The sequence below is a fragment of the Pleurodeles waltl genome, chromosome 6 (genome assembly GCF_031143425.1).
Source record: "Pleurodeles waltl isolate 20211129_DDA chromosome 6, aPleWal1.hap1.20221129, whole genome shotgun sequence".
Taxonomy (NCBI): domain Eukaryota; kingdom Metazoa; phylum Chordata; class Amphibia; order Caudata; family Salamandridae; genus Pleurodeles; species Pleurodeles waltl.
In genome coordinates, this window is record NC_090445.1 from 246,572,108 (window position 1) to 246,598,292 (window position 26,185).

The 26,185-nt window shown below is 43.2% G+C and overlaps 1 protein-coding gene across 2 annotated transcripts in view; it reads right to left on the reverse strand.

The window, feature by feature from the left end:
• The window catches only part of LIMD2 (LIM domain containing 2), a 127,551-nt gene extending 122,343 nt beyond the window's left edge, over positions 1-5,208 (reverse strand). Inside the window, exon 1 of one of the 2 annotated variants that reach the window (XM_069238017.1) lies at positions 4,050-5,208. Coding sequence is in view for 1 of the 2 variants with exons in the window: in XM_069238019.1 (XP_069094120.1) it covers positions 4,050-4,052 (3 nt within the window). In the remaining variant the exon portion in view is untranslated. The remainder of the gene's footprint in view (positions 1-4,049) is intronic. The other variant, XM_069238019.1, reaches the window with a different exon arrangement.
• Between the last annotated feature and the right edge of the window lie 20,977 nt (positions 5,209-26,185).

A 26,185-nucleotide genomic window follows, 5' to 3' on the forward strand; every position in this document is an offset into this window, starting at 1 on the left:
ATCAAGGTTGTTGGGCTTGAGGACCCTATTGGTCCAATGGGGTATGATCAGTTGCTGGAGCACATAAGACCTCTCTTTATGTTTTGCCTGATGTATAAGATACAGTACCTTGAATTGTACTCTCCGACTTATGGTCAGCGATGAAGGGTTTCAGTGCTGCCTATTCTGACAGTGTTATAGGAATACCTAACAGCATTCAGCAGTAGCATTCTGAATAATTTGAAGTTTTTTAATAACCGTCATTGGAGAGACTGTTGGCTTAAGGATCACTAGATGTGGAAAATGAACGGAGAAAGGGAAAAGTTAGGGAAATAGTCACAAATTACAGAAAACAGAGAGGAAGGACAGAAGATGAAACAGGCATTACGGTGGGGTGAAGGAGGAACGCTCATGCTAAGAAGAAAACTAACCCCTGATTAAAATAACTTTCCACTTTAATTTTATGCAAATATTCCCTAAATCGACATGTTTACCTTGCTGATCTCTCCTGCATCAAATGTCAAATGGCTTCCCCTCTCCTGTTTCATGATCTTGATGCCATTAAGAGTAGAAGAAATGTAAAAAAATTCATTGCAATGCCATTGCTCCCTTACACTCTGTTTTGAACTTTTGCCACAAAACTAAGCCTTCACCTGCAGATATGGACAGGCATATCTCCAGATCTACAGAATAACCATCCCCATATGACAGACATTTAATTCTCTCTAAATGTTTTGAGTTAGGGTCCATGGAATGGACAGGCATTTGGTGGACATCCGGGATTGCAGATAGCCGCATAGACACTTAGAAAAGCTCTGAGGAACCTATCTCTGTGGCAGAAGTTCCTGTAGCATGACAATCCCTAAAGTCTCTGATGCAAGAGGGAGGCTCTTCAGATGCTGATATATGTTTTTTTGCTTCTGTGAACCTTGCTAGCTCTGGATGTTGAACAAACAGAGGGCAACAACAAGTCTTTTGAAGAAGTGAATAAACAATTCTGGGTAGGCACACTTGTGCTGTGTAGTGTGAAACTTAATGCTAGTACATGAGCTGATGCATAAAGGCAAATGAACAAAAACTAAAAATAATAGTCATGCTGTGAAGAGGAATTTTATTGCTAATGCAGAGGACATGAATATTGAAAGAGGAAAATATCCATGCCAAAGGGAAGCAAATGCAAACTGGAAGAAGAGAACATTCATCAAGTATGGGGCACATTTATAGTGCAAGTGGAGGAAATCTATAATATGAAAGGACTAACTTGAGACAATAATGTTAGCAAATTATATTTTTAGTTGTTTTATGAAGCACAGCATTAACCCAACCTGATTTGAGAGCACTGTACCAAAGAGGGTGTGAGAACACCGTGCTCGAGTCAATCATGCTTTGCTGGTAACACTACAGAACAAACATTATTTACAGCACAGTATTGATCAGAGATTAATTGACAATTATAGTATAAGGGGTGTATAATCCAGATCATGGACACTTGCATTCTCCCAGGGGCCAAAAAGTTTGGTCTGTGATGTGACAGAGGGCTGCATTGATACCAGCAGGATTTAAGTTGTGCGGACATGCAGTTAGGGGGTTCAGGGAAATTACAGTGTGAAACCAGAAAGCCTGGGATCAATCCCCACTTCCCCACTTGACTAAATTGTGTGATCCTAGGCAAATGTTTTATTTCACTTTCCCTCCATTTTTTTCATTTTCGCATATAAGATGACCTTGAAATATAGGTGTGCTGTATACAACCTTCTCTGTGGTTTGATTTTATAAACGGTGTTGTTGTTGATTTATAATAGCTCCCAGTGGGTGCACATAGCAACTGTCTGGCCTCTTAGTCACTATTGCCATTGTTGTCAGGGCGGGGAAGCATGAATGTTTCTAAATTCATTTTGGAAAACTATCACTTCTTAAAAATATATATTTCTCACTGCACTGATATAATCTTATGCTCTAAAGTGAAACATTTCTGCATGTTTATGGAATACACTCTTTGAATTTTGAAGAGACATTTAGAGACATTTATAGACGTTTATTGCAAGATGTCTTTTAAAATGAAGGTATTCCTAAATCTAAGTGACGCAGGACACCGCAGTCCCTTTCTTACTTTATTTTCAGTTAACCTGTAAAGAAATGCATGGGGGTTTATTTAACAGGTTTCTGAACATCAGTGCTTAGTCAAGTAACAGCATCCCAGTGCTGCAGCTGAGCAGGGGGGCACATCTAAAGGTCAAGGGGGGCTCACGTTGCGTATAGGTGATCTAGGTAATGGGGATCAATAAATTAATAAAGGGATTTATGTTTACCAACAGAGTACAAGTACAGCATCACCAAGAATATATACATAACAGATTTGCAGGGAGGATATAGTACAATTGGTCATACTACTGAAAGCCGGGCCACTATTTTCAATTGTGAATCAATTAAACTCAGGGAATTCTACTCTGAAGTTCAAGTGAGAGAACAAGCGGTGTTAGGCCAGTGGGTCAGTTACCAGGAAACGCGCGTTCAAATCCCGGCTGAGACCCGCAAATCACTTTACGTCACGGTGACACATTTTGAGTGATGTCAAATCTGAGGCCACCTTCAAGTAATACATTTGAGGATGCGCTTTATATAAACACCTGACTCGTATTTGATAAGCAGATATAAGAAGGCTGTTGGCCATATATGTAGCGCGCATGAAACACTGACATCGCATGATTCATCATGGCAGTGGTCTGAAGGCATTTGGGGTAGGGAAAAGTTCGTGTGTAAAATCTCACGTATACTGTATTTGGATGTAGTGATAACATCTTAAGTACTAAAGTTAAACAGGGTTCAATAATAACCTTTTCCATAATCTGGAAAATATCATATTTTTGTATGATGATGGGTGTGTGATTTATATGCTGAATCTTGACATTGCTCACCTGGTGCTCGGGCTCATGGAGCCAAGAGAATCGCCTGCAGCCCCCCCCCCCCCCCCCCTAAATGCGGGTTTTCACATCTCTTCTCCTCTAAGGATGGGCTTATAATTAGTTGGAACTATAAAAAAAAACCAAATACAATATTCTTGTCGGATGGGGAGGGGTAAATTCTTGCGGGGGATACTAGTCGGTCTGGTTTGGAGCATAAGTGAGTGAGCTTCGTATTCGCATAACAATAATGTTAAATCTATAAAGTGTTCGTCATTAACGAATCATGAGAGACTAAAATAGTTTAAAAGTCAGCGATAGACCCCCTGATGTCCCGATGTGAATCATCATTGAAATACGAGGCAATCTAAGGAAAAGGGACACCAGGAACGGGTGAAAAGGGGGGTAAAAGATGCCCCCCACCCCTCCCAACACTCACTGAGACAGCCCTCGCCCTCTCTTACAGACACGGAAATCCGGTCCCGCTACCACCCCACGCATGACAGCTCCCCGTTATAGTTTGGTAATAATTAATTGATATGCTAAATACCCTACCTCCTAATCCCCACAAATTGTACATCGCCCCCTCCTCACAGCCCTCTCCTCTCCCTCCCTCGCCTCCAGCCACCTCTCTCCCGCCCCCTCCCTTCTCCAACCATGTATGGTTTGCTTTTGTCACAGTGAAAGGGAAGGGGCTTAGGTCTGGGATACAGTGAGACCATGAAATGATTCCAGCACCTTGACACCCCGCGGTGTTAAAGAAAGCGCTTCATTGAATTAAAATAATGAGCCTCTTAAGACCCCTCCCCCGCCCAGTGATACAGAGGAGAATGTGGGGCGGGGTACATGTATAGGCACTGGAATTCCCTTTACCGAGGCAAGCAGGAGAAGTCCCTCAACCCTCTCTTGAAAACAGCCTCACACTCCGCACCTCTGCCCCCACGCCCGGGTCCGATGACAGGCGCTCCCCGGGCTCGGTCCCCCCAGGCTCGGTCCCCCCAGAGGCATCCCTGCCCGGCGCTCGTCATCGCATCTATCACAATGGTGATTATGTGGCTAGAATGTGACTCTAGAGGTGGGCCGCCCCATCACTCACTTCCAGGCCCCCCTCCCCGCCGACCCAGGCCCCCCACACTCCGTCTCGTGGGCTAGCCACGCAGGTTCACTCACCATACGTCCACACCGGAAGCGTGAGGCTGCACAAGGCACTGTGGGGGTACACGGTGTCCGCTGAATCTCCAGAGGGTATTCAGAGAGGGGGTGCTGGTTAGGTCCTCAGAGGATGGTGCTGGGTTGAGTCCTCCTCGGAGGGTGCAGGTTTGAGGAGGGTGCGGGTTGAGTCCTCCGAGGAGGATGCTGGTTGAGTCCTCCGAGGAGGGCGCTGATTGAGGAGGGTTCTGGTTGAGTCCTCAGGGGAGGTTGCTGGTTGAATGAGTCCCCCGAGGAGGGGTGCTGGTTGAGTCCTCAGGGGAGGATGCCGGTTGAGTGAGTCCTCCGAGCAGCGTGCCGGTACCGGGTCGTGTCCTCTGAGGCGCTAGCTGTGCCGGGTGTTAAGTGCGCGCTCTGGGCAGCTGCTTCCTATTCGGGCTGTATGCGGTTCTGTGCAAGAAAAGGCGCTACGGTGAATGCACAGAACAGGAAGGAGCTGTGATGGGGTTTCTGTGGCAGCCGGGGCCCCTGCTGCCTCCTTTCCAGCAAGAAGCGAAGGTGCTGTGGGTGGTGGTCGCCGTGAGAAAGGCGCTTCTCCTTTTGTAGTCAGTTCAGCCGGTTCCGTTTGTTCCCTGTGGGCCGTTCTGCCCTGTTTTCTAGTTCTTCGTGCACCTTGAATTACTTGCAAGATCTAGAGGTGCCGTGATCTCCTGGGGCGGCTGTTTTTTTTTCTTCTTCTCTGGTCTGTGCAGCCGGCTCTCCCTGGTCCCAGCGGGCCCTCCTCGCACCTCACGATGGGCGCTATTCCCGTATTATGTTTATGTTGTGGGTTCTTCTGGCTCAGAGGCACCTTCTCGGAACCCTCTGCACACCGAATCTGTATGTAGCGCCGCCTCGGCCGCTTCCTCTATTCTTTCTGGGGCCCGCTCTGCCGGCCCACTCATCACCCGGCCCCGGCTTGCGATTGGCCCACAGCGTCCCCTGTTTTACATGCTGGCTTCTCCTTTGTGCACCGTGTACAAGTGACCCCCCTCCCCACCAAGAAACACAGGACACCCGTCCCCTCCCAGCTGCCCTCCGCACCCGCTGCTTTTATCTCTGCTTATTCAAGTCTGTCTCCTGCCCTATGCCTCTATCCTTCTCTCTTCCGATTGTCTCCATCCTACTTGCAATAACAGACACTTTGTATTCCTCTCTCCCCTCGACTGTTCCCACCTGTCTCTCCACCCTCGCAATCCGCTGCTATTCACTCTCTCTCACATTCATTTTCCTGGCAGAGAAGTTATATAAATGTTACAAGAGTGAGTACCAGAAAGCAGCTAATTTATATTTTTACTTTTGTGTTCATGGTTGCGTCTGCTTCTCTCTTCCTGTTTAGCGCTTCAATACCTACAGTCTGAATGCGTTCTAGAAGTATTAAAATAATACAAAATAAACCTTCCACTGCAGATATATATATATATACATTACAGATTATGTCACATTGTCATTAATCATATATTTTATCGCATACACTTGGCAGCTCAAAATTCAGTCCAAGTGGACATTTATAAATCTTAGCATCAAACAGTGAAAAATAAATCTGTTAAAACCACATATAATAAATAAAAACATATGCAGCAGATAAAGCTATAGCAGAACCACAGTCATCAGTATCCCTGTATGCACATACATTAGGAATCACTTGTGCTTATTGTGCCACACACAAATGTACATTAAGTTCTTCCTCTATATCGAGACCATTAAGGACTTTGGAATCTAGCAGCAATATGCATGAACTTCTAGTCCCCTCAAACTGGGCTGAGTTTCCTCTCTTACTCCATTTATCTGGTGTGCCCTAGAAGGAACAAGATGGGCGACTGTCATTATCTTGTTATCTATCAGGATCTTTTAAAATGTGCCTATTTCTAAGGTTGTATCTTTTTTCTGAGGTCTCCGATTGCGGAGATCCTCCTCTTTGGCTTCTTCTGTCTTTATTAGGTTTTTGTATTTTTTTCCAGAGCTTTTTTACAACACTCTTGTGCAAGCTTAGTACCTTCCTTACCAGAAGTACTCTGTAATTATGGTTTAGTTGGTCCGGGCCCCCAGACTATCCTAACCTATACCAGTACAAGTTTCAGAAATAATCTTTGGCAGCTCGCGTTCTTGATCCCATTGAATGACATCCCAGAGCTGCTGGCTTATTGCCAAAGCTGCTGCTTCCCCTTTAATGTTACTTAATATAATTGAGGAGATGGTGTCAAAATTGCGCATCCCCAAGAATTTCAACACATTACAGTTCCTGTTATGTACATCACTAAAAATGCTTGGCAACTAGAAAGCTGTAGTGCTAGCATGTGTTCTAATACCTTCTGCTTCAAAGAGTGCATGGTACTTCCAAAGTATAATTTACCACATGCGCAAGTCAGGACATATACAGTGTAATCAGTATTGCATGTGATATAGTTCATCATTATTCTCATACCCTTTTATGGGACTTGATAGGCAAGGGCCTTATTGTTGGATTTACTTTGAAAAGTGTAGAAACCTTGCTCATAACCCTGAAGTTTCTTTGCTCTGAATGTGATATAATTCTTACTCAGTTTGTCTCATAAATAAGCACACTTTATGAATGTTATCCTATGGCAATCAGATATTCCATTACCAATAGTTGGATCTCATTTAAATATGGGCCAATGCCTGTGTAAAATACTCCTAACCTTTCTTGCTTGGTTATTTTATGTGGCAACAAATCTAGTCACATCTGCCTCTCCTTTCTCCTTCTGATCATTACAACCATATAGGAGGCCTTCTCTTTCAACAGTGCAGACATGTGTCACCGCTGCCTTAAAGATGGCATCAGCGTATCCCCATTCTTTGAATCTTTTCAACATAATTTCCTCTTCATCTAGGAAGTGACCTTCTGCACTTCAATTCCTCTATACCCTTAACAGTTCCCTAAACTGGATACTCTCTATCAAATTTCCCAGGTGCCTACTGTGTTTATGTAGAGGGCTATGCCCAGCAGTTTTCTTCATGTAAAGTCTAGTCACCAATGTGTCTTCCATCGTTGTAATGTTCATGTCCAGAAACTGCAACTGATGGTGTCTAATATTATTTGAAAAATATAAATTTAGGTCATTCTGGTTCAACCTGTTAATGAAATCTTGTTCATCCTTTTCAGACCCATTCCAAATTGAAAATACATCATCAGTTAATCTGACCCAAAGTACAGTATTCTCGAATACTGTTGTCTTTCTGAGGACCTGCTTCTCCAGCCAGCTCATGTGAAGGTTGCCATAGATCGGGGTGAAGCAGGCCCCCGTTGCAGTTCCTTTTAGTTGTTTGTACACAATGGAATTTAAATAAAGAACACATTGTTAGGTAGACAAAGCATCAGCATGTTAAGCAACATATCACTGTGCAATGTGATACCAACCATAATCGTAAAAAATGTCGACATGCATTGCCCCCAGAAGTTGCTTAGTGCTCGTATATAAGCTTTCTACATCAAGTGTTATTAATAGATGTTCCTCTTCCCAGTGTATACCTTTGGTACGTAAGTGGAATTCCCTTGTGTGTTTTATATATGAAGGTAGGAAGGAGTCATGTGTTCTCAGAAACACATCAACGCACATGGAAGTGTTTTCAAGTAGACTTCCAGTTGCGGATACAGTGGGTCTCCATGGGGTTTTAGCTGAACATTTGTGAATCTTGGGGAAGAGGTAGCAAATAGGGATCCTCAGATGATCACATATGAGGAGTATCATTTCTACCCACAATATTAATCCCTTCTCACACCAATCCACCAATATCTCCCTACACTCTGTATTGATCCTATTTACAGATACCTTATTTATAGGAATGTGACATGATTTATCAGAGACCTGTGGGAGCACCTCCTTTTTTAAATGATTTTTATTAGGTTTTAACATAAGGACAGTCATGTTAACAATTATTAGACTAGGCAGTATGAGCAAAATAACAGTCATTTTCACCAGACAACTGCCAAGCAAGGAAATGGCTGATTATACAACAATGGTAAATTATGAGTATTTAGTAATTGGGAGCAAGATGGGCATTTAGGAGCTGTGATGTGCAGTGTGGAAAGGTGTGTCAGAGCACCTTCCTTACGTACATCTCTTGAGAGAGAAAAACCACAATGCCTCCTTTGCCTGCAGGGCATATCACAATGTTGCTAGCATTACATGCAATATAAATGACTATGCGTTGGCTCAAACTCAGGTTGGACTTATAAGGGCCAATAACTCTTCTTAGTTTCTTCAACTCTGCAGTGACTACATGTTGAAAAGTCATATTAGACATGTATATAGATGGTAATATGAAACCACTGGGGAAGCTCATGTTAACCTCTACCCTTAAGTCAGCTAAATTGTGGAAAAGTATCATAATGAGTTGCAATTTCAGCATCTAGTTCAGATAGTGTGTGCAAAGACCTACATCTCCAATGCATTCAGTTAATTTAACATTAAAGTTCTCTTGGATAAATTTATCACCGTATTGGTCGTATTCCCCATCCCTTTGCTTGCTTCAGGCCCATCATCATAGTTCCCACAGAGGTCTTGTCCTTTGCCATCTGCCTTTCCTCATCTTCCTTTACCTTTTTTTTCATTATTTGGTCTCTTCTTCGCTACTGACCCCTGTCTTTGTTGAGCGAGTGAAGCTAAGCTAAACAGTTAGACCTGGGTTTGTCCGTCAGGCTTGAGGTATTTCCCTCCAACGTGCTACTGTCCTCGCAGGCATTATCAGTATCCAAGGCTAGTTCATTTGTTGGTGTGTCATGTTTTATCTGATTAGTTGTCACTGTCTCTCTTCTTGCAGATAGATATCATATTTCCTACCAAAGGATATACATTATTCCCAATTGGTAGTCCTTGTAATCTCTAGCAAACATCTGTTGTTTCTTCAACTTTATCTCATTCTCAATTTTCGAGCCTTGAGTTTATTGCTTCCATAAATTTGATAGAGTTTTCTTGTGAATCCTGCTTCCTGATATCCTCCATTAAGGGATTACATTTCAGCAAGAATCTTCGCCCTCTCTCATTTAGCGTATTTAATCAAAATTTTAAGCACCCTTCAGAACACTTGGTAGAATTCACTGCCCATTCTTTTAGAAGTTCAGAACCCAGGTTTTCAAAGGAGGGCACAATAAAGATTTCCAGTCCACGTGAGACATCCAAATATTTTTTTTAGGAATACTGCCTCCCACCATTTATTGATTTCCATTCTTGATAATTTCTCTAATATCCTAACTTTTAGTTTAAGCTAAAGGGTGACTGCTGCATCTCCCTTGCTCCTATAATGTGTCCCAACACAAAATTGTACAAAAAGTGCATCTGCCATTTAGTGCCTCTGTCACTCGCCATGGTGTGATTCAGCAAACACAACCAGTCAATAGTTCAGTGTCCCACAATCTGGCTGGAATGCAGTGGAAAATCCGCCAGTAACTACAGTAAACGTCTGCCTCCAAAATGTACAACAATCACTGTGCCGATCACCAGCACACACTTAGCCTAGTATTAGTTCACTTCAGCCCTTAAGCTGCCTTCTGTATGCAATGTAAGGTATGATTAAGGGTAATGTGGCATAATCTGCTTTGCTGGTTTGCAAGAGTGAGAATTATCATTGTCAGTACAGAATTTTGATATACTCAATTGTTTTGATTATTGTTTGAAGGTGGATAGGACAAGATCATCCATGATCCACATACCTAATGGCAGCTTATCATATTTGCCGATTGGCACAGTTGCAGCCCTGTACTTCAAGGGGTGAGAGATATGACCAATGTGCCATGTACTGAAGCTGATGAATAAGAGATGTTCATTGAGATACAATGTGGAATAATTTCCTGTTAATGTGCTTTCAGTCTGTAACTTTGCTACAGTGTCAATACCCATGTGCTGTGTTTTCAAGATGACAATTCAACTGTTCATCCCTTTTGATATTATTTGAGCATCCAGGATTGATCCTTGATAAGCCTTGTTTGCCTATATTTGATCTAAGTGCTCCTTAGGTACCAATAACCATAACTGCAATTTACTTTGACCAACAGAACTATAAGGGTATTTTCCCAAAAACACAATATTAAAATAAAGTTGAATTATTTTGGAACTTTAAGGATAGGGAGTTGAGCGAATAACATTGATTCATGGTGCTTTTGTGCATATTATTACTTTATGAGGCATTTCAGGATGGCAGCGCTCCTGATGCAGGTACTGTTAGAGGTTTTGAAACAGTTCTAAAGAGGTCCTGAAATATAACATTCCAGTGGTTAAGGACATATGACCGATTTTGATGTGCAGCAGCAAATATATGATTTGCCCATCAAAACTCTGTCAAGCAAAAATAGAGTCTGTGCAGATGTTTGTGCTACAGACTAATTAGTCCCTGGGTACTACGTTAACTTTGCCGACTACTAGCCAATGGGACTCACTTCTGTAAACAGACCTTTTTAGGTCGAGAATAGCAGCCCACAAGTGCTGCTTTTCCAACATGTTAGTATGTATCTGGACAGTTAACCACACCCATCTCTATCACTCGTTCATGGGCTTGCCCTTCAAAAATCCTTTGTTTTAATTGGTAAATGCTTTACATTTGTCCCTCCTTGAGGTCGTTTGGTTGCCGCCTTGGCCATCGACCCTGCTACATGGCTAATTGCACTGTTGCCGATACGTTTGACTACGAGTGAACTTCTTTTTCCTTTTGTGTGTCTCCTTCACGCTGATATCGTGGCACTTTGAATCGGCTCGTTTATGTGAAACTTTATTACTTAAAATTTTCAATTTATGTGGCAAGAAAAGTCTGGTTAGGAGTTTACAATGCTAATAGCTCTAACTCGAGCAAATCGAAGACCCATTGCATTGCAAATGCTTGTTTTCACTGCAGTGAACAAAATCCCAAAGCCACAAAGGGTGCCTAGATTTTAAAAACAATTCAGGACCATGGAAATAGGGCTATAAACATTGTTATTATGCCCTGCCTGAATTCCCATGAATGACATTTCGACATGGAGCCAACCCAAATGCAAAGATATTCCAGTCATCATTTATGCGAGCAGCTTTTTCGTGACTAGAAAATGCACAATGTATACTCACAACCACATATCAAATCCATATAGCACAGGTTTAACAATAGGGCAGACAGACTACACCTATTCTGAATCAACTCTCAATCTGATAACATACCCAATGCCTTGATTATTTTATAACAGCGCATCATTCCCCTAGTGCCAAGACACTTCCCCAAGTTCATAGCCTTTTCCTGATCATATTCGTCAGTGGTTTATTCTTCTACGAGCCGGAACCTTTCTGGGATGCCCCTCCTAATAGATCAGGCCTTCAGTATTGCTATATTTGTTTTGACCAAAGCCAACAAGTTAGTACAGAGGATCTCTTTTTATCTTATAAATTAGTGCCTTCGTGTGGGAGGCTGGCCTGGCTTATAGTGGGTACCTGATGGTACTTACACCTTGTGTACAAGAAAGAAGAAAATTAGCTACAACCAATATTCAATATTATCAAACAAATACAAAGCACAAGAAGTTTTATAACAATAATTCAAAAAATGATATTTATTAAGTGTGTCTGTACAACAAAACAGAAATATCTTAACTATATGGATATACAGATATGGCACAGGGAAGAAAACAAATATAAGCCTAAATCATACATAAATATTAAAAAACAATTCAATACAATGAGTACAGGTACACAAATGACTCACAAGCAAAAAGTGCCACACAAGACAGGACAGTACAATAGTGATAACACAACAGTTAATATATAAATCTGTAAAACCTCAAAAGTATGTTTAATTACAGAATATAAGTATTTCCTCTATCGGCAATAACCCTGACACTACTCAAAATAACATAATCCTGTTATTTCAATCAACAATTGTCACTCAGTCTTGTCTAATAATCACCAAAATATAATTTCTCTACATCAGCAAAAGTAGGAACCAAGCCTACGCACGTTTTGGCGGTAATCCTCTCATCTAGGAGGCCGCCTTCATCAGGGCAGTTCCTTAAGTATTTTATGATACAGAAATCGCAGGCTTCATCAATTTTGTAATTCTTCCCAAACATCAATGACCTGATAAAAAAATTGCAACAATTAAGGGATATATTAATTCAATAAATATATGCTCTTGAGATACGGTGAGCCACCAGTGACAACACCCGTGTGACCACTTTCACCAAGAATAAACGTGAGAATTAAGAATAAAAATATAAATCAATAAAAAAAAAAAAAAATAGAAAAGAGTGCTCAAAAGAATAAAAACTCTCTTTCTTTTATCTCGATCCAGACATGAATTTGGTTTTGAGGAAAGGGTTGTCTTTTGTCCCTAGTTGATCTATTAATCAGTTTGGACTTTTTACGGATCTGCATGCATTTGTTAGACATATTAGACTAAGGAGATTTTTTGAAAATAGGGCCAATATTCCAGAAATCAATTCGTCAGGCTTGGAACCTATTTCCACTTTTACTCCTAGCCTAGACATGGTGGGACCTGAAATAAGAATTTTCGAGAACTTGGTTCTAGAAAAGGTCAAAAAATTGTGCAGATTTACACATAAACCTGATCCCAACCTTACAAGTAATGAACAACAGGCTCTTGATAAGTTACAAAAAAACAAGAGCATCATTATCAAACCTTGTGATAAGGGAGGATGTATTGTGCTTTTAGAAACAGATCAACATAAGCAGAAAGTTAATCTTATGCTGGGAGTGTCAGAACATTATAGTGAAGCCAATAATAATTGGCAAACTAATGTTAAACAGGCATTTCAGGAAGTGAGTTCAAAAGCGTACAACGAAGGCCTGATCTGTGACAAAGAATATCAATTTCTGAATCCTACCATCATTAGAGTTCCCATCTTATATGGCTTACCAAAAATACAGAAAAATGAGGTGGATCCACCTGTTTGCCCTATAGTGTCCATGGTAGGGTCAGTCACTGAACCAATATCAAAGTTTGTGGAAATGTTTTTGAAACAAAGAGTCACACAGTTGTCTGCATATATAAAAGACAAAGGACATATTATTTCTAAACTAGAAGGGGTTAGTTTCAATCCTGCTACTGAAATTTTGGTGACTATGGACATAGAAGCCCTGTATACTAATATCCCACAACAAGAAGCTTTGCAGGCGGTGTTTCAACTCTTCGAAAAGGAAGGTATGACTGACCACCTGCGACTAGTACTAAATTGTCTAAAAATTGTACTGGAAGGTAATTTCTTTGAATTCGATGGCAAGATGTATCAGCAAAAGAAGGGAGTTAGCATGGGGGCAGATTGTGCCCGAGTGTTTTGCGAATATCTACGTGGGGGCATTTGAAGAGACCCACATCTACAATGAAATTTCTCCATTCTATGAGAATATTAGATTGTGGTCCAGGTATATTGACAACATTTTCTTCATCTGGTTAGGACAAGAAGAACAACTAGATGAATTTTGTGAATGGATCAATTTGTGCAACAGGAATCTAAAATTTTCCATCCATAAAAGTAGGGATAGAATCGAGTTCCTGGATATTTGGATAAAGAGTCATAATCTTCAGTTAGAAGTATCCTTATATACTAAACCTACGGCAAAAAATACTATTCTGCATTTCGATAGTTACCATCCTAGGAGCCAAAAACAGGGTGTTCCGTTTAGTCAATTTCTACGGATCTGAAGGAAATGTACGAAACTTAGTGAATACGACCTAAATGCTGATGTACTGAAAAAAAAACTTCTGTTAAGAGGCTATCCTAAGAGACTGGTTAGAGAATCTTACAAAAGAGCAAAGTATTTCAACAGAGAAAGTATGTTCCAACAAAATACGAAAGGATCAAAATCTCAAATAGTTTGTGTAATTCAACATTCCAACATTAATGATAAAATCAGAAAAATAATAAATAACAACTGGCAAATTTTGAACTGCAATCAAACTTTAGCACCTTTAGAAAGACCACTGTTGGCTTTTAAGAAGAATCTGAATATTCGTAACAAGCTAGTTAAGGCAGCTCTACCACGGGACAAAGATTTCTGTCAGAAGTCCATCACTGGATCATTTCCAGTCAAAGGCAACCACAAATGTGGGACATGCAAAGCATGTACAAGAGCAATTGTTGGTGATTCTCTTGTCTGGAAACGAAAAAAGTATAAGTTGTCAGATTTGACAAATTGTAAAACGTCTAACTGTATATATCTCATAACCTGCCCCTGCCGGGCCAGGTATGTTGGCGAGACTGGACGTGAGATCAGAGTTAGGATCTCAGAACACTTGTCCAATATTCGAAACAAGAGGGAGGGAGCTCCACATGTACAGCACTGGTTGAAGGAGAAACATAATCTAGATGACCTCCTTTGGACGGTCTTGGAAAAAATTAAAGACGTCCAGGGAGAAGGCAGAGTTAAAATCAGAAAAAAACTTGAAGTTTTTTGGATTTTTACCTTGGGGACTCATGGTAATGGATTAAATGAGTACATTCCTTGGGAAAATGCCCTGGTTTGAATTCCACCTTTTTGTCCATTTGTTAGTGTTTGGATTGTAGTATATTTTCTTTGGGGGAACCAAGAAGTTGTGACCTTTTCTCTGTCTGTTTTGGTTCTGGCTTTGTTGTCTTTTTTCCTCTTATTGCTGGATGGAGACTGAAGCTTTACATCGACTAGATTTTGGAGTGGACAGGCACTGTTTGGAATAGTTTTATATGTATATATTCTGAATAGAAATGGTCTGTGCTGTTAAATTGGCTTAACCCCTTTTCAGCTTTGTAGATTAGGGAATTGTAACTTTCTTTCCCACGTCTTTGTTGGTACGATTAGACCATTCCAATATGGCCGCTCGCTGACTCTCTCTCCTCACTAAGCGAGATCTCGTGGTCTCCCGCGATATCTCTCTGTACTTAACTTTTATCAGGATAGGAGGATTGTATGGAACTGCTGGCATTGCTACTGCTTAGTACGAACAGAAGAAGTTGGCCATCATAAGGTAGCGCACTTCTGAAATGGAGAAAGGATGGCACTTTATGGTGGAACAGATTTCTGTTTGTGTGAGGTTTTGAAGCATGCCGGGCTATTTGGTAACTGTATTCTCTTTACACCCCGTTTTGGAGGGATTTTATCTTTTCAATATGACCGACAAGGTTTTCCTTCCTCTCTTTTGCCTGACTCAGCGAGATCTCGCGATAATTCGCACTGTCTCGCGGCTTTTTGTTTCTAACTGGGATGAGATGCCTGCTTTTAAAACAAAAGGTTGTCTCCCAAAAAAAAGTTTACTGGTGCCGCTGCGAGCCGAGGAGTAGAGGATCTTTGTTAATGATGAGGTAAAGTATTTTCAAGGACTGGCATTGAGTGTCATGAGAATGGAGAAGAATTTCGCTTATCTAGACTCGCATGAAGTCTTTTTTAAATAAGGGGAGGTCGTTCAAGATTTTTTAAAAGCAGAGGAAAGGTGCTTTTACAGCAAGCGTTATATGTGTAAAGGGTATGTGAGCCAATATATTGAATTCGGGCTTTTGAATGTGGTATTATGTAGTATGTATAGTTCGGTATGTGAAGCCATAAATAGTTCTATAGGTCTTATTATGTTTGAAATGATAAACCGCGTCTTGCCGCATCATGTCATAAAATCCCTTTGAATTGAGTATGTAAAGTTTGGTATGTGAAGCCATAAATTGTCCTCTAGGTCTTATTATGTTAGAAATGATAGACCGCGTTTTGATGTACCATGTCAAAAAATCCCTTTGAATTGAATCTCTTCGTGGCGCTTTCCCTCTTCTTCTGTAGATGGAAGAGCTTTGATGAATAAAAGTAATGGAGAAGATGCCCTGGGTGAAACTCTGTCGTAAGATCTACCACCCTTAGTGAAGCGGAAGGCAATTGCCCATATTAGTATGTCTGTGTATTATTATACATCTTTTATAATAAAATGATGGTGGGACTGTGTTTATTGAGTGTTCGGAAATGGAGAGTGGTAGTTTCAGGTATCTGGTGTTTCTTTTTGGAAGGAGTATTGGTTGAACCGGCACTGGAACCAGAAAGTTTGATATTTTCCAACTGCATTTGGATTTTACCCATAACTTCGCCTTGGTTGCAGGTATATATTTCCAGTGAAGTGTATGTTTGCATCGCTTGGCCACTGGGTGTGTGCATGTTTTATTCTTTTGAGCACTCTTTTCTATTTTTTTTATTTTTATTGATTTATATTTTTATTCTTAATTCTCACGTTTATTCTTGGTGAAAGTGGTCACACGGGTGTTGTCACTGGTGGCTCACCGTATCTCAAGAGCATATATTTATTGAATTAATATGTCCATTCATTGTTGCAATTTTTTTTATCAGGTCATTGATGTTTGGGAAGGATTACAAAATTGATGAAGCCTGCGATTTCTGTATCATAAAATACTTAAGGAACTGCCGTGATGAAGGCGGCCTCCTAGATGAGAGGATTACCGCTGAAACACGCGCAGGCTTGGTTCCTACTTTTGCTGATGTAGAGAAATTATAATTTGGTGATTATTAGACAAGACTGAGTGACAATTGTTGATTGAAATAACAGGATTATGTTATTTTGAGTAGTGTCAGGGTTATTGCCAATAGAGGAAATACTTATATTCATCTGTAATTAAACATACTTTTGAGGTTTTACAGATTTATGTATTAACTGTTGTGTTATCACTATTGTATTGTCCTGTCTTGTGTGGCACTTTGTCCTTGTGAGTCATTTGTGTACCTGTACTCGTTGTATTGAATTGTTTTTTAATATTTATGCATGATTTAGGCTTATATTTGTTTTCCTCCCTGTGCCATATCTGTATATCCATATAGTTAAGATATTTCTGTTTTGTTGTACATACACACTTAATAAATATCATTTTTTGAATTTATTGTTATAAAACTTCTTGTGCTTTGTATTTGTTTGATAATATTGAATATTGGTTGTAGCTCATTTTCTTCTTGCTTGTACTCAAGTATATTTCCCTGGATGGGCTACTGATCATACCAGGGACCCTCGATCGTTCATTCTGTTTTTTGGTACTTACACCTTGTGCCAGGTCCAGTTATCCCTTATTAGTAGATTAGTAGTGTTCTAGCAGCTTAGGCTGATAGAGGTAGCTATAGCAGAGCAGCTTAGGCTGAACTAGGAGACATGCAAAGCTCCTACTATACCACTTATATCATATAGAACTATATCATAAGAAACACAATACTCAGAATTACTAAAAATAAAGGTACTTTATTTTAGTGACAATATGCCAAAAGTATCTCAGAGGATATACTCCCTTAGGAGGTAAGTAAAATACACAAAATATACACACAAACCAAAATCAGATAAGTAAAACGCTTAGAAATGTAGTGCAAACACTGTAGGACACAATAGAATGCAATAGGAGACAATAGGCCTGGGGCAACACAAACCATATGCTCCAAAAGTGGAATGCGGACCACGAATGGAACCCAGGCCTAGTGTAGTGTGTAGAGGGTCGCCAGGAGTGTAAGAAAACACTAAGGGTGTCCAAGATACCCCACCCCAAGACCATGAAAAGTAGGAGTAAAGTTACCCTACTACCCAAGAAAGAGAGTAAAGTTGAGATAGGGGATTCTGCAAAAACAACAACTGACTGCAAAGCACTGAAGACAGATTCCTGGACCTGAGGACCTGTAAAGGAAGGGGACCAAGTCCAAGACTCACGCAAGTGTCCAAGGGGGGCAGGAGCCCCCTAAACCCTGGATGAAGGTGCAAAAGGGCTGTCTCCGGGTGGAAGAAGCCGAAGATTCTGCAACAACGGAAGGTGCCAGGAACTTCTCCTTTGGTCAGAAGATGTCCCACGGCATGCTGGAGGATGCAGAGTTGTTTCCACGCAGAAATATTGCAAACAAGTCGCAGATGAAGGTTTTGGGTGCTGCCAGGGCCCAGAAAGGACCAGGAGGTCGCCTCTTAGAGGAGGAGACAGAGGGGGCGCTCAGCAACAGAGAGAGCCCACGCAGAAGCAGGCAGCACCCGCAGAAGCACTTGATCAGGTGTTCAAGAAATCTGAGCATGGCGGTTGTCTCGACATAACAAAAGGGGGTCCCACAAAGCCAACTCAGCGAGTTGGGCAATGCAGGACTGAGTGCTGGGGACCTGGGCTGTGCTGTGCACGAAGGAAGTCTTGCAAAAGTGCACAGAAGCCCTAGCAGCTGCAGATGACGCAGTACACAGGATTACTGTCTGGTGTGGGTAGGCAAGGACTTACCTCCACCAAAGTTGCACAGAAGGACCACTGGACTGTCGGGGTCACTTGGATCCAGCTCCTGTGTTCCAGGGACCACGCTCATCAAGATGAGAGGGGACCCAGAGGACCGGTGATGCAGAAGTTTGGTGCCTGAGTTAGCAGGGGGAAGATTCCGTCAACCCACAGGAGATTTCTTCTTGGCTTCCAGTGCAGGGTGAAGGCAGACAGCCCTCAGAGCATGCAACACCAGGAAACAGTCGAGAAAGCCGGCAGTATTAGGCACTACAATGTTGCTGGTAGTCTTCTTGTTACTTTGTTGCGGTTTTGCCGGCATCCTGGAGCAGTCATTGGTCGATCCTTGGCAGAAGTCGAAGAGAGAAGTGCAGAGGAACTCTGATGAGCTCTTGCATTCGTTATCTGAAGAGGAACCCACAGGAGAGACCCTAAATAGCCCTCAGAGGAGGATTGGCTACCTAACCAGGTAAGAGCCTATCAGGAGGGGTCTCTGACATCACCTGCTGGCACCGGCCACTCAGAGGTCCCCATTGTACCCTCACACCTCTGCCTTCAAGATGGCAGAGGTCTGAGACACACTGGAGGAGCTCTGGATGGACAGGGGAGTGGTCACTCACCTTTCCTTTGTCCAGTTTCGCGCCAGAGCAGGGGCTGGGGGCTCCCTGAACCGGTGTAGACTGGCTTATGCAAGGAGGGCACCATCTGTGCCCTTCAAAGCATTTCCAGAGGCTGGGGGAGGCTACTCCTCCCCAGCCCTTAACACCTATTTCCAAAGGGAGAGGGAGTAACACCCTCTCTCAGAGGAAATCCTTTGTTCTGCCTTCCTCGGACTGGGCTTCCCAGACCCCAGGAGGGCAGAAAACTGTCTGAGGGTTGGCAGCAGTGGTAGCTGCAGAGAAATCCCCAGAGAGCTAGTTTGGCAGGATGCATGGGATTGGCACCCCAATACCAGATTTGGCTTGGGGGGACAATTCCATGATCTTAGACATGTTACATGGCCATGTTCGGAGTTACCATTGTGAAGCAACACATAGGTATTGACATATGTAGTTCACGTGAGTAATGGTATCCCCGCACTCACAAAGTCCAGGGAAATTGCCCTGAACAATGTGGGGGCACCTTGGCTAGTGCCAGGGTGCCCTCACACTTAGTAACTTTGCACCTAAACTTCACCAACTGAGGGTTAGACATATAGGTGACTTATAAGTTACTTAAGTGCAGTGTAAAATGGCTGTGAAATAACGTAGACGTTATTTCACTCAGGCTGCAGTGGCAGTCCTGTGTAAGAATTGTCTGAGCTCCCTATGGGTGGCAAAAGAAATGCTGCAGCCCATAGGGATATCCTGGAACCTAGGTACCATATACTAGGGAATTATAAGGGTGTTCCAGTGTGCCAATAAGAATTGGAGAAAATAGTCACTAGCCTGCAGTGACAATTGTAAAAGCAGAGAGAGCATAAACACTGAGGTTCTGGTCAGCAGAGCCTTAGTGATACAGTTAGGCACCACACAGGGAACACATACAGGGCACAAGTATGAGCACTGGGGTCCTGGCTAGCAGGATCCCAGTGACACAGGCAAAAACAAACAAACACACAAGTAAAAATGGGGTTACCATGCCAGGCTAGATGGTTTTTCTTACACATAGGGCCTCATTTATATTTTGGTGGTAAGATTACTTTGTCGCAACTGCGATGGAGTATGCTTGCTGCCAATATAGTGGTCGGTCTGCCAATTTTAGATGCTGGTGTACCTTTGGTGTAACCACGGTGGAGACTGCTCACACTCTGCCATAGTTACACCTGTCTTACATCCCAACTCAGTAAGGGTCATCAGAGGTATCCCTATATGTCTGCCCACTTAATTTAGATGGGTGTACATAGAGGTCAGTTTTCACTGCCCCTTACCGCTAGGGTAAACCTGGCAGTAAGGGGCAGTGCAAACTCTCTAATGCCCGCCTTGCCATCGGAATTTCTGGAAATCGCTTCAGGATTTTTTTTTGGTCACCCTAAGTGGGAAGGGTATGCCTAGACATGGGTCCTGTGCTCACTGTGCCACTGGATTCAAGCTAGCCTGGCTGGTGAAGGTTGATACCCTGAAACCGGTCCCAGGTTGCTTGTTTCCGGTCGAGGGAGGACCTGGCCTGGCAGTTCAGGCTGGAATGTTCCCTGGCGAACAGGGTCAAAACTCATTTGCCTATGGCTGGGTCCAAACTAGGGAGGCATGGTGAGAATAAGAACGATGGATTGAATCCAGATCTGTGACTGGGGGTGAGTGTTTGAAAAGTTTCAGCACTCCGTCCATCATCCTTTTGTGTTGCTAATGTTGCCCTAAGTGGGAAGGGTATGCCCAGACGTGGGCCCGTGCTAACTGTGCCACTGGATTCAAGCTAGCCTGGCTGATAAAGGGTGATACCCTGAAACCGGTCCCATGATGCTTGTTTCCAGGGAGGACCTGGCCTGGCAGTTCCGGTTGGACTGTTCCAATGGGGAAGAGGTTCAAGAATGATTTGCATATGGCTGGGTCCAAACTGGGGTGTCATGGTGAGCAAAAGAACAATAGATTAAACTTAGATCTGTGACTAGGGGTGAGTGTTTGGAAAGCTTCACCACTCCGTCCATCATCCTTTTGTGTTGCAAAAAGTTCACTTTGCCAGGTCAAAATGGCACACAGGCTCTGAGGCGATGGCAGGCCTGAGGCATATTTAAAGGGTTACTTAAGTGGGTGGCACAATCAGTGCTGTAGGCCCACTAGTATCATTTAAGTTACAGGCCCTGCGTAGACTTAGAACCACTTGACTAGGGACATACAAGTAAATTAAATTTGCCATTTGGGTGTAAGCCAATTTTACCATGTTTTAAGGAGAGAGCACAGTTTTAGCATTGGTTAGCAGTGGTAAGGTGCATAGAGTCCTAAGGCCAACAAATACAAAATTATTAATAGGTAGAGGGTAAAAGCAAAATTTTTGTGGGTGACCCTGCAGAGAGGTCCAGGTCCACATGACCCCTCCAACCTGAAGCCAGGGGAGATTAATCAAAACCTTGATGGAGTTCCCTGCTTACGCGATAGAGCATGGACAATGGCCCTCTACTGCAGGGGCACTTGCCAGTTCTACACCTTTCTGAATTCAGTTGGATCCCTCTGTCTACACTCTCCTGAGCTAGTGGACTTACCCGTGGGGAACCCTCCTCCTCACACCTGGACCCCATATGTGCAGCACCACAACTTGCTCGTCCCAGTGGCAGACAGTACCACCATCGCCAACAAGGTGATGTGACACATTCCACCCCTTGGATCAGACTTCTGTCCCCAACCCAAGGAATCTTTACCTATATTAAGGTCAGCAAACAGTAGAGGCCACTGACCACTGTCAGTGTAAGGAGTTAGGCCCTTGGCAATCCAATGCCAGGTGACTGGAATATTGGGTAGGCCTCTCTGCCAGCCTTGGGGCTGGCAAGGAGATCCCTGTGGGCCCCTGAAGGTTCTCTGTCCTCTGAGGTTTCTCAGAGTGAGTGGCAACAGCCCTGGGCATTAGGCATCCTATTTGCGCTAAACCTCCCACCAGTTCACAGATGGTATCCTGAGACTGGCCACTCAGCCCAAGGTCTGTACCCTGCAGCTAAAAGGGAACTGGATGAGTTGTTTCTCACCCTGTCCCTACATCTGGGCTAATGTACTCTCCACTTGGGAGTGGTACTCCAAGAAGGCTCAACTGTCAGAGCAACGTGAGCAGACCCCCCCCCTTTCAGTTTTTCTGACACTGGGGGCAACTCATTCCCCATAATGCAGTCTATGGGCAACTGGGGACTAACTATGACTCTCCTCTGGGTGACCTCCCCACCCCACTTCAGGGATAGCAGGTCCGTCTACTATTATGTTTTGGCTAGTCCCGTTGTCCCTCAGAACACTGACAGGGATCCCATTCACTTTCGCCTGATGGAAATGATGACTCTTACCCTCAGGGATCACAAGCTCAACCTTCTGAATCTTTTTCCCAGCTAAAGGAGATCATGGCATGGTCTAAGACCTACCTCAGGAGATTACTTACCCCTAAGGCCACATTGGCCACCCCTGTAGAGGCCCCACCAGTGGGTGGTTCCTTTGTACAGACAGAGTCCCCCTGCTTGTGTTCTAACTGGGAGCACTCAAAACATGAAATGGGGCATTAGAAGCCCACCAGAAGCACCCCCCTCTTTCTTAGAAAGAACCTGAGAATCTTTTACCCCGCTTTGCTCTGGGTCTTTTCAGAGTTGTCTTTTACCTCCCCCTCATTCTGCTGGGGAGAACCTGAACCACCCTTTAAGGGTTCATTCCCATGTACCTTCTTAGAGACTCAGGTACTGACCCAGAGGTCCACCTCCTCACCAAGCTTCCTACGGTCAGTCAGTGTACTGTCCAGTAGGTGCTAGTGCAGCTCTGTAAAACACGTACCAAGCATGTGCTCTCTTGGTATCAGATTAAAGAACCCACTAAAATCGTCATCTTTGCTCCTTTGCACACAACCATTCATTGCCTTGCTGGTATAATCCAGGATGTCTCCCAAGAATGATTCTGCGTCTTCTGATTGTCCCTGAACCTGATGCAGTATTTCTCTGGGGTGAGTCCAAACTTGGTGACAAGGATGTCTTTCATGGGGTATAGGAGGTTTGGCCCTGTACTTCTAGTGTGAGTAGTGTGTCCCTCCCCACAGGAGGCATATTTTTCTACAGGCCATCCCTCCAAGGCTACTCTGGAATCTCGCATACCTTTAGAGCTACTTCATATGCAGCAAGCCACTTGTCTATGTCATCCCCTACCACATAGTTGGGCACCAAATCTTTAGGTATGTCGACCTTCACCTCTCCAGTGGACACTACAGGTATGCTGCCACCATTGTTGCTGGACTCTGAGATCTGCCTTGCTTTCAGCTCCAGGTCCCATGGTCTCATCTCATGTGCCAACAACAGGTTTTTCTCATCCAAGGCTCTCTTAGCCTCAGCCTTCTTCTCCTCTGCTTCCTGCCTAATCCTGCCCAGTTAAAGCTTGAGATTCATCTCTCCTCTTTTCTGTTCTCCAGCTACTCTGGAGTCAGACCCCTGGCAGACACACAGCTCCCTGCTCCATCCTGGGCATCCTGGATTTCTGCTGTGGTTGAGTTGGGCTCTCCTTGCAGCTCTACCCTCATCCTCTATTAGTGGTCCCTCTGTCTCATTGTCATCACCATCATCCTCTCATGAGGTGGTCTGCCACCAGCGCACCTCCTCAAAGGCTCTGAGGACTACCTGGAGATCCAATTTGGTAGCCCTCTTGTCTGCTTTCAGCCCCTTCTGCATATAAAGCTATAGCAGTTCAGCCCTGTTGAGGGTATCAGAGTTGCACAGCTCCATCTCCATGGTGCAAAAAGGAAGGTAGGGCACTTAAATTTAGAAAAGGGAGAAAACAGCCAATTGAAAACTAAGAAGAATTTAAAAAGAGGTCAAACCTGGTGTCAAATTATTTATCTGGGATTTTTGTGTAACACAAATCACTGTATGGTACTGCACAAACACAAGACCTGATCCCATCACTACCACCAATGTGAGAAAGTGGATTGTGGATTGACTGGAGTGTCAGCCCTTGTCCAGCAAAAACCACAATCCTTTGCAGGGTGAGCCACAAAAAGGTCACCAAATGAACCTGTGCTTAGCCATGGGTAGCTTGGCACTAAAAGCAGTCAGGCTGAACTTAGAAGCAATGTGCAAAGTATTTATGCAGCACACAAACAGTTTTAAAGTGAAAACACAACACAAGAAAAATCCCACACAAATTTAGAAAAATATATATTTTAATAAATTATTTGACACAAACAACAAAAATCCAATTAGTAGAACCAAAGTTATGAATTTTTAGTTTTCAGTAAAAACTAATGCCTAAAGGATGAAAGTGACACTCGTGGACATCAAGTCACACAAGACGAAAAATATTTTCCACCACGATGAAGTGTGGTTCGGATACAAGAAGTGGATTGGGCCTGGTCAGCGCTTACCTTCAGACTTTGAAGAAAATTTGAAAACATTTTCTAAGAAGGTAATGTCCAGCGGGACAAGGGTGCAGGCTGTGTCTGCGGGGAAGCGTCATCATTGGGGAGCCTTGGGTCAAAGCTGCAGTGAAGATTTCTACATTCGGGCTTAGTCTCTCTTTTGGAAGTTGAAAATCTCCAGTGGGATGAGGCAGGAGGCGGTAGCGGAAGACAGTTCCCGGGGCTTAGATACCTCTGTGGCGAAGGACTGCGGAACAGGATTTACTGCTGCAGAGAAAGTAGCGGGAGAAGTTGCAAAGTCAATCCGACTGGCGATGCACCTCAGGAAATAGACGAGCTGATTGGTCCTGGGCTCCCCCAACCAGATATAGCCTATGTGCCCTATCTCTTCCCCTCCACATAATTTCTTCAAGCAACTCACAACTGTGAGCATCCCATGTGCCAAGACCTTTGTGCTCCACATTATTTCTTGAAGAGACCTTTTAGTGTGCAAAGTCTGTGTTTCCCCCCCAGCAGCTGCTGCTCTTCACTCCTTCCACAGATGGCTGGATCTACAGCCCAGCTTATGTATCCACTACTGCCTGCCCAGTGCCACCTTAACGCTTTTTGGGGTCCCAGTCGAGACATATTAGGGGGCCTCACATTTGTAATTTTACTGCCCATTTTCTGCTTATTGAAGCCCACACAATGCAAAAAAAGCTTTCAGAAACATGGATCATAAAAAACTGTAGAAATATTTCTTTTCAGGCCCCACAGAAATCATTACGATTCCACTGGGCAAAGTGAGAGTCAGCCAGAAACCACCTCAAGCATCTAGGGCAACGCAGTGTCTCCCAGGCTGAGAGAAGGCCACTGATGATTAATGAACAAGCCTTCCTCAACAGACTAATGCTCACTGCTCATCCCCAATTCTGAATAGGCCTGCGGCCTTTCTAACAGTGGCTCAAGCTTGGGGTAGTATTTTCTGCACTGTGTTTTGGATTCAGTTCATGCCACTACGCCCTCCCACACTGCTCTCAGGACAGTGGGATTGTCTGACCTCAGTGGGTGTCTCCTGCACAAAATATTTCCGTCCTGATGATGACCCTTCTCTAAGTCATTGTATCATTAAGTCGAAATGTCCACACCTTTTTACAGTAGAATGCCCTTTAAGTTTGACTGTGGATTTCTACACTCTCAGTGGGAGTGTAGTTTAACTCATCTATGTGTCCTTACTAGCCACCTGTACAGGGTTTTATTTTGTATAGCACTTGCGCACTATTTATTCACTTTATCACCTGCACTGCGCCGATACACTTTTGGGAGCGCTTGTTATAATTTTGATATTCAGAATTAAAATTTGTTCTTGATGTGTTTTAGATACTTTTCTTATGATGTTTCTAAATGATTTAATGTATGCATGTTCTTATAATTAATAAATGTGTTTAAGTGCAACATATCTACTGAAGGTGTATGTATCAATACTGTTGTGTGAGCCTAGAGTTATACTTCCCCCTTCAGGACCATTTGTGTTTCTGACATATGGAAATAGACAGAGGTAAGCTAGATGAAGGGAAAGTTTACTTTTAGATGGTGGAGCCTTGGAAGGCGGGACTATGGACCATTGTCCACTTTGCCCATGCTTTACACTGTCTCTGACCAGGGCCGGACTGGGAACCCAAAGCAGCCCTGGCAAATTTAGTCAGACCTGTCCCAATAGGGTGCATAGCGAGCAAGCCTGACCACTACAATGGAGCTTGGAGGTCCTTCCCAAAGAAAATTTGGGGAAAAAATAGCAAAAAACGCGCATTCTACAATACATTTTTCATTACATATTCAGTTGTATTAGTTCTTAAAGCGTAGTAAATGATGACCTTACAGTGCACCAAGATACGGCAATCTTTATTGGAGTTCTTGAATGATTCCCTCACCATCACCCTCTAACAGTGCCTCTCGTCTGTCC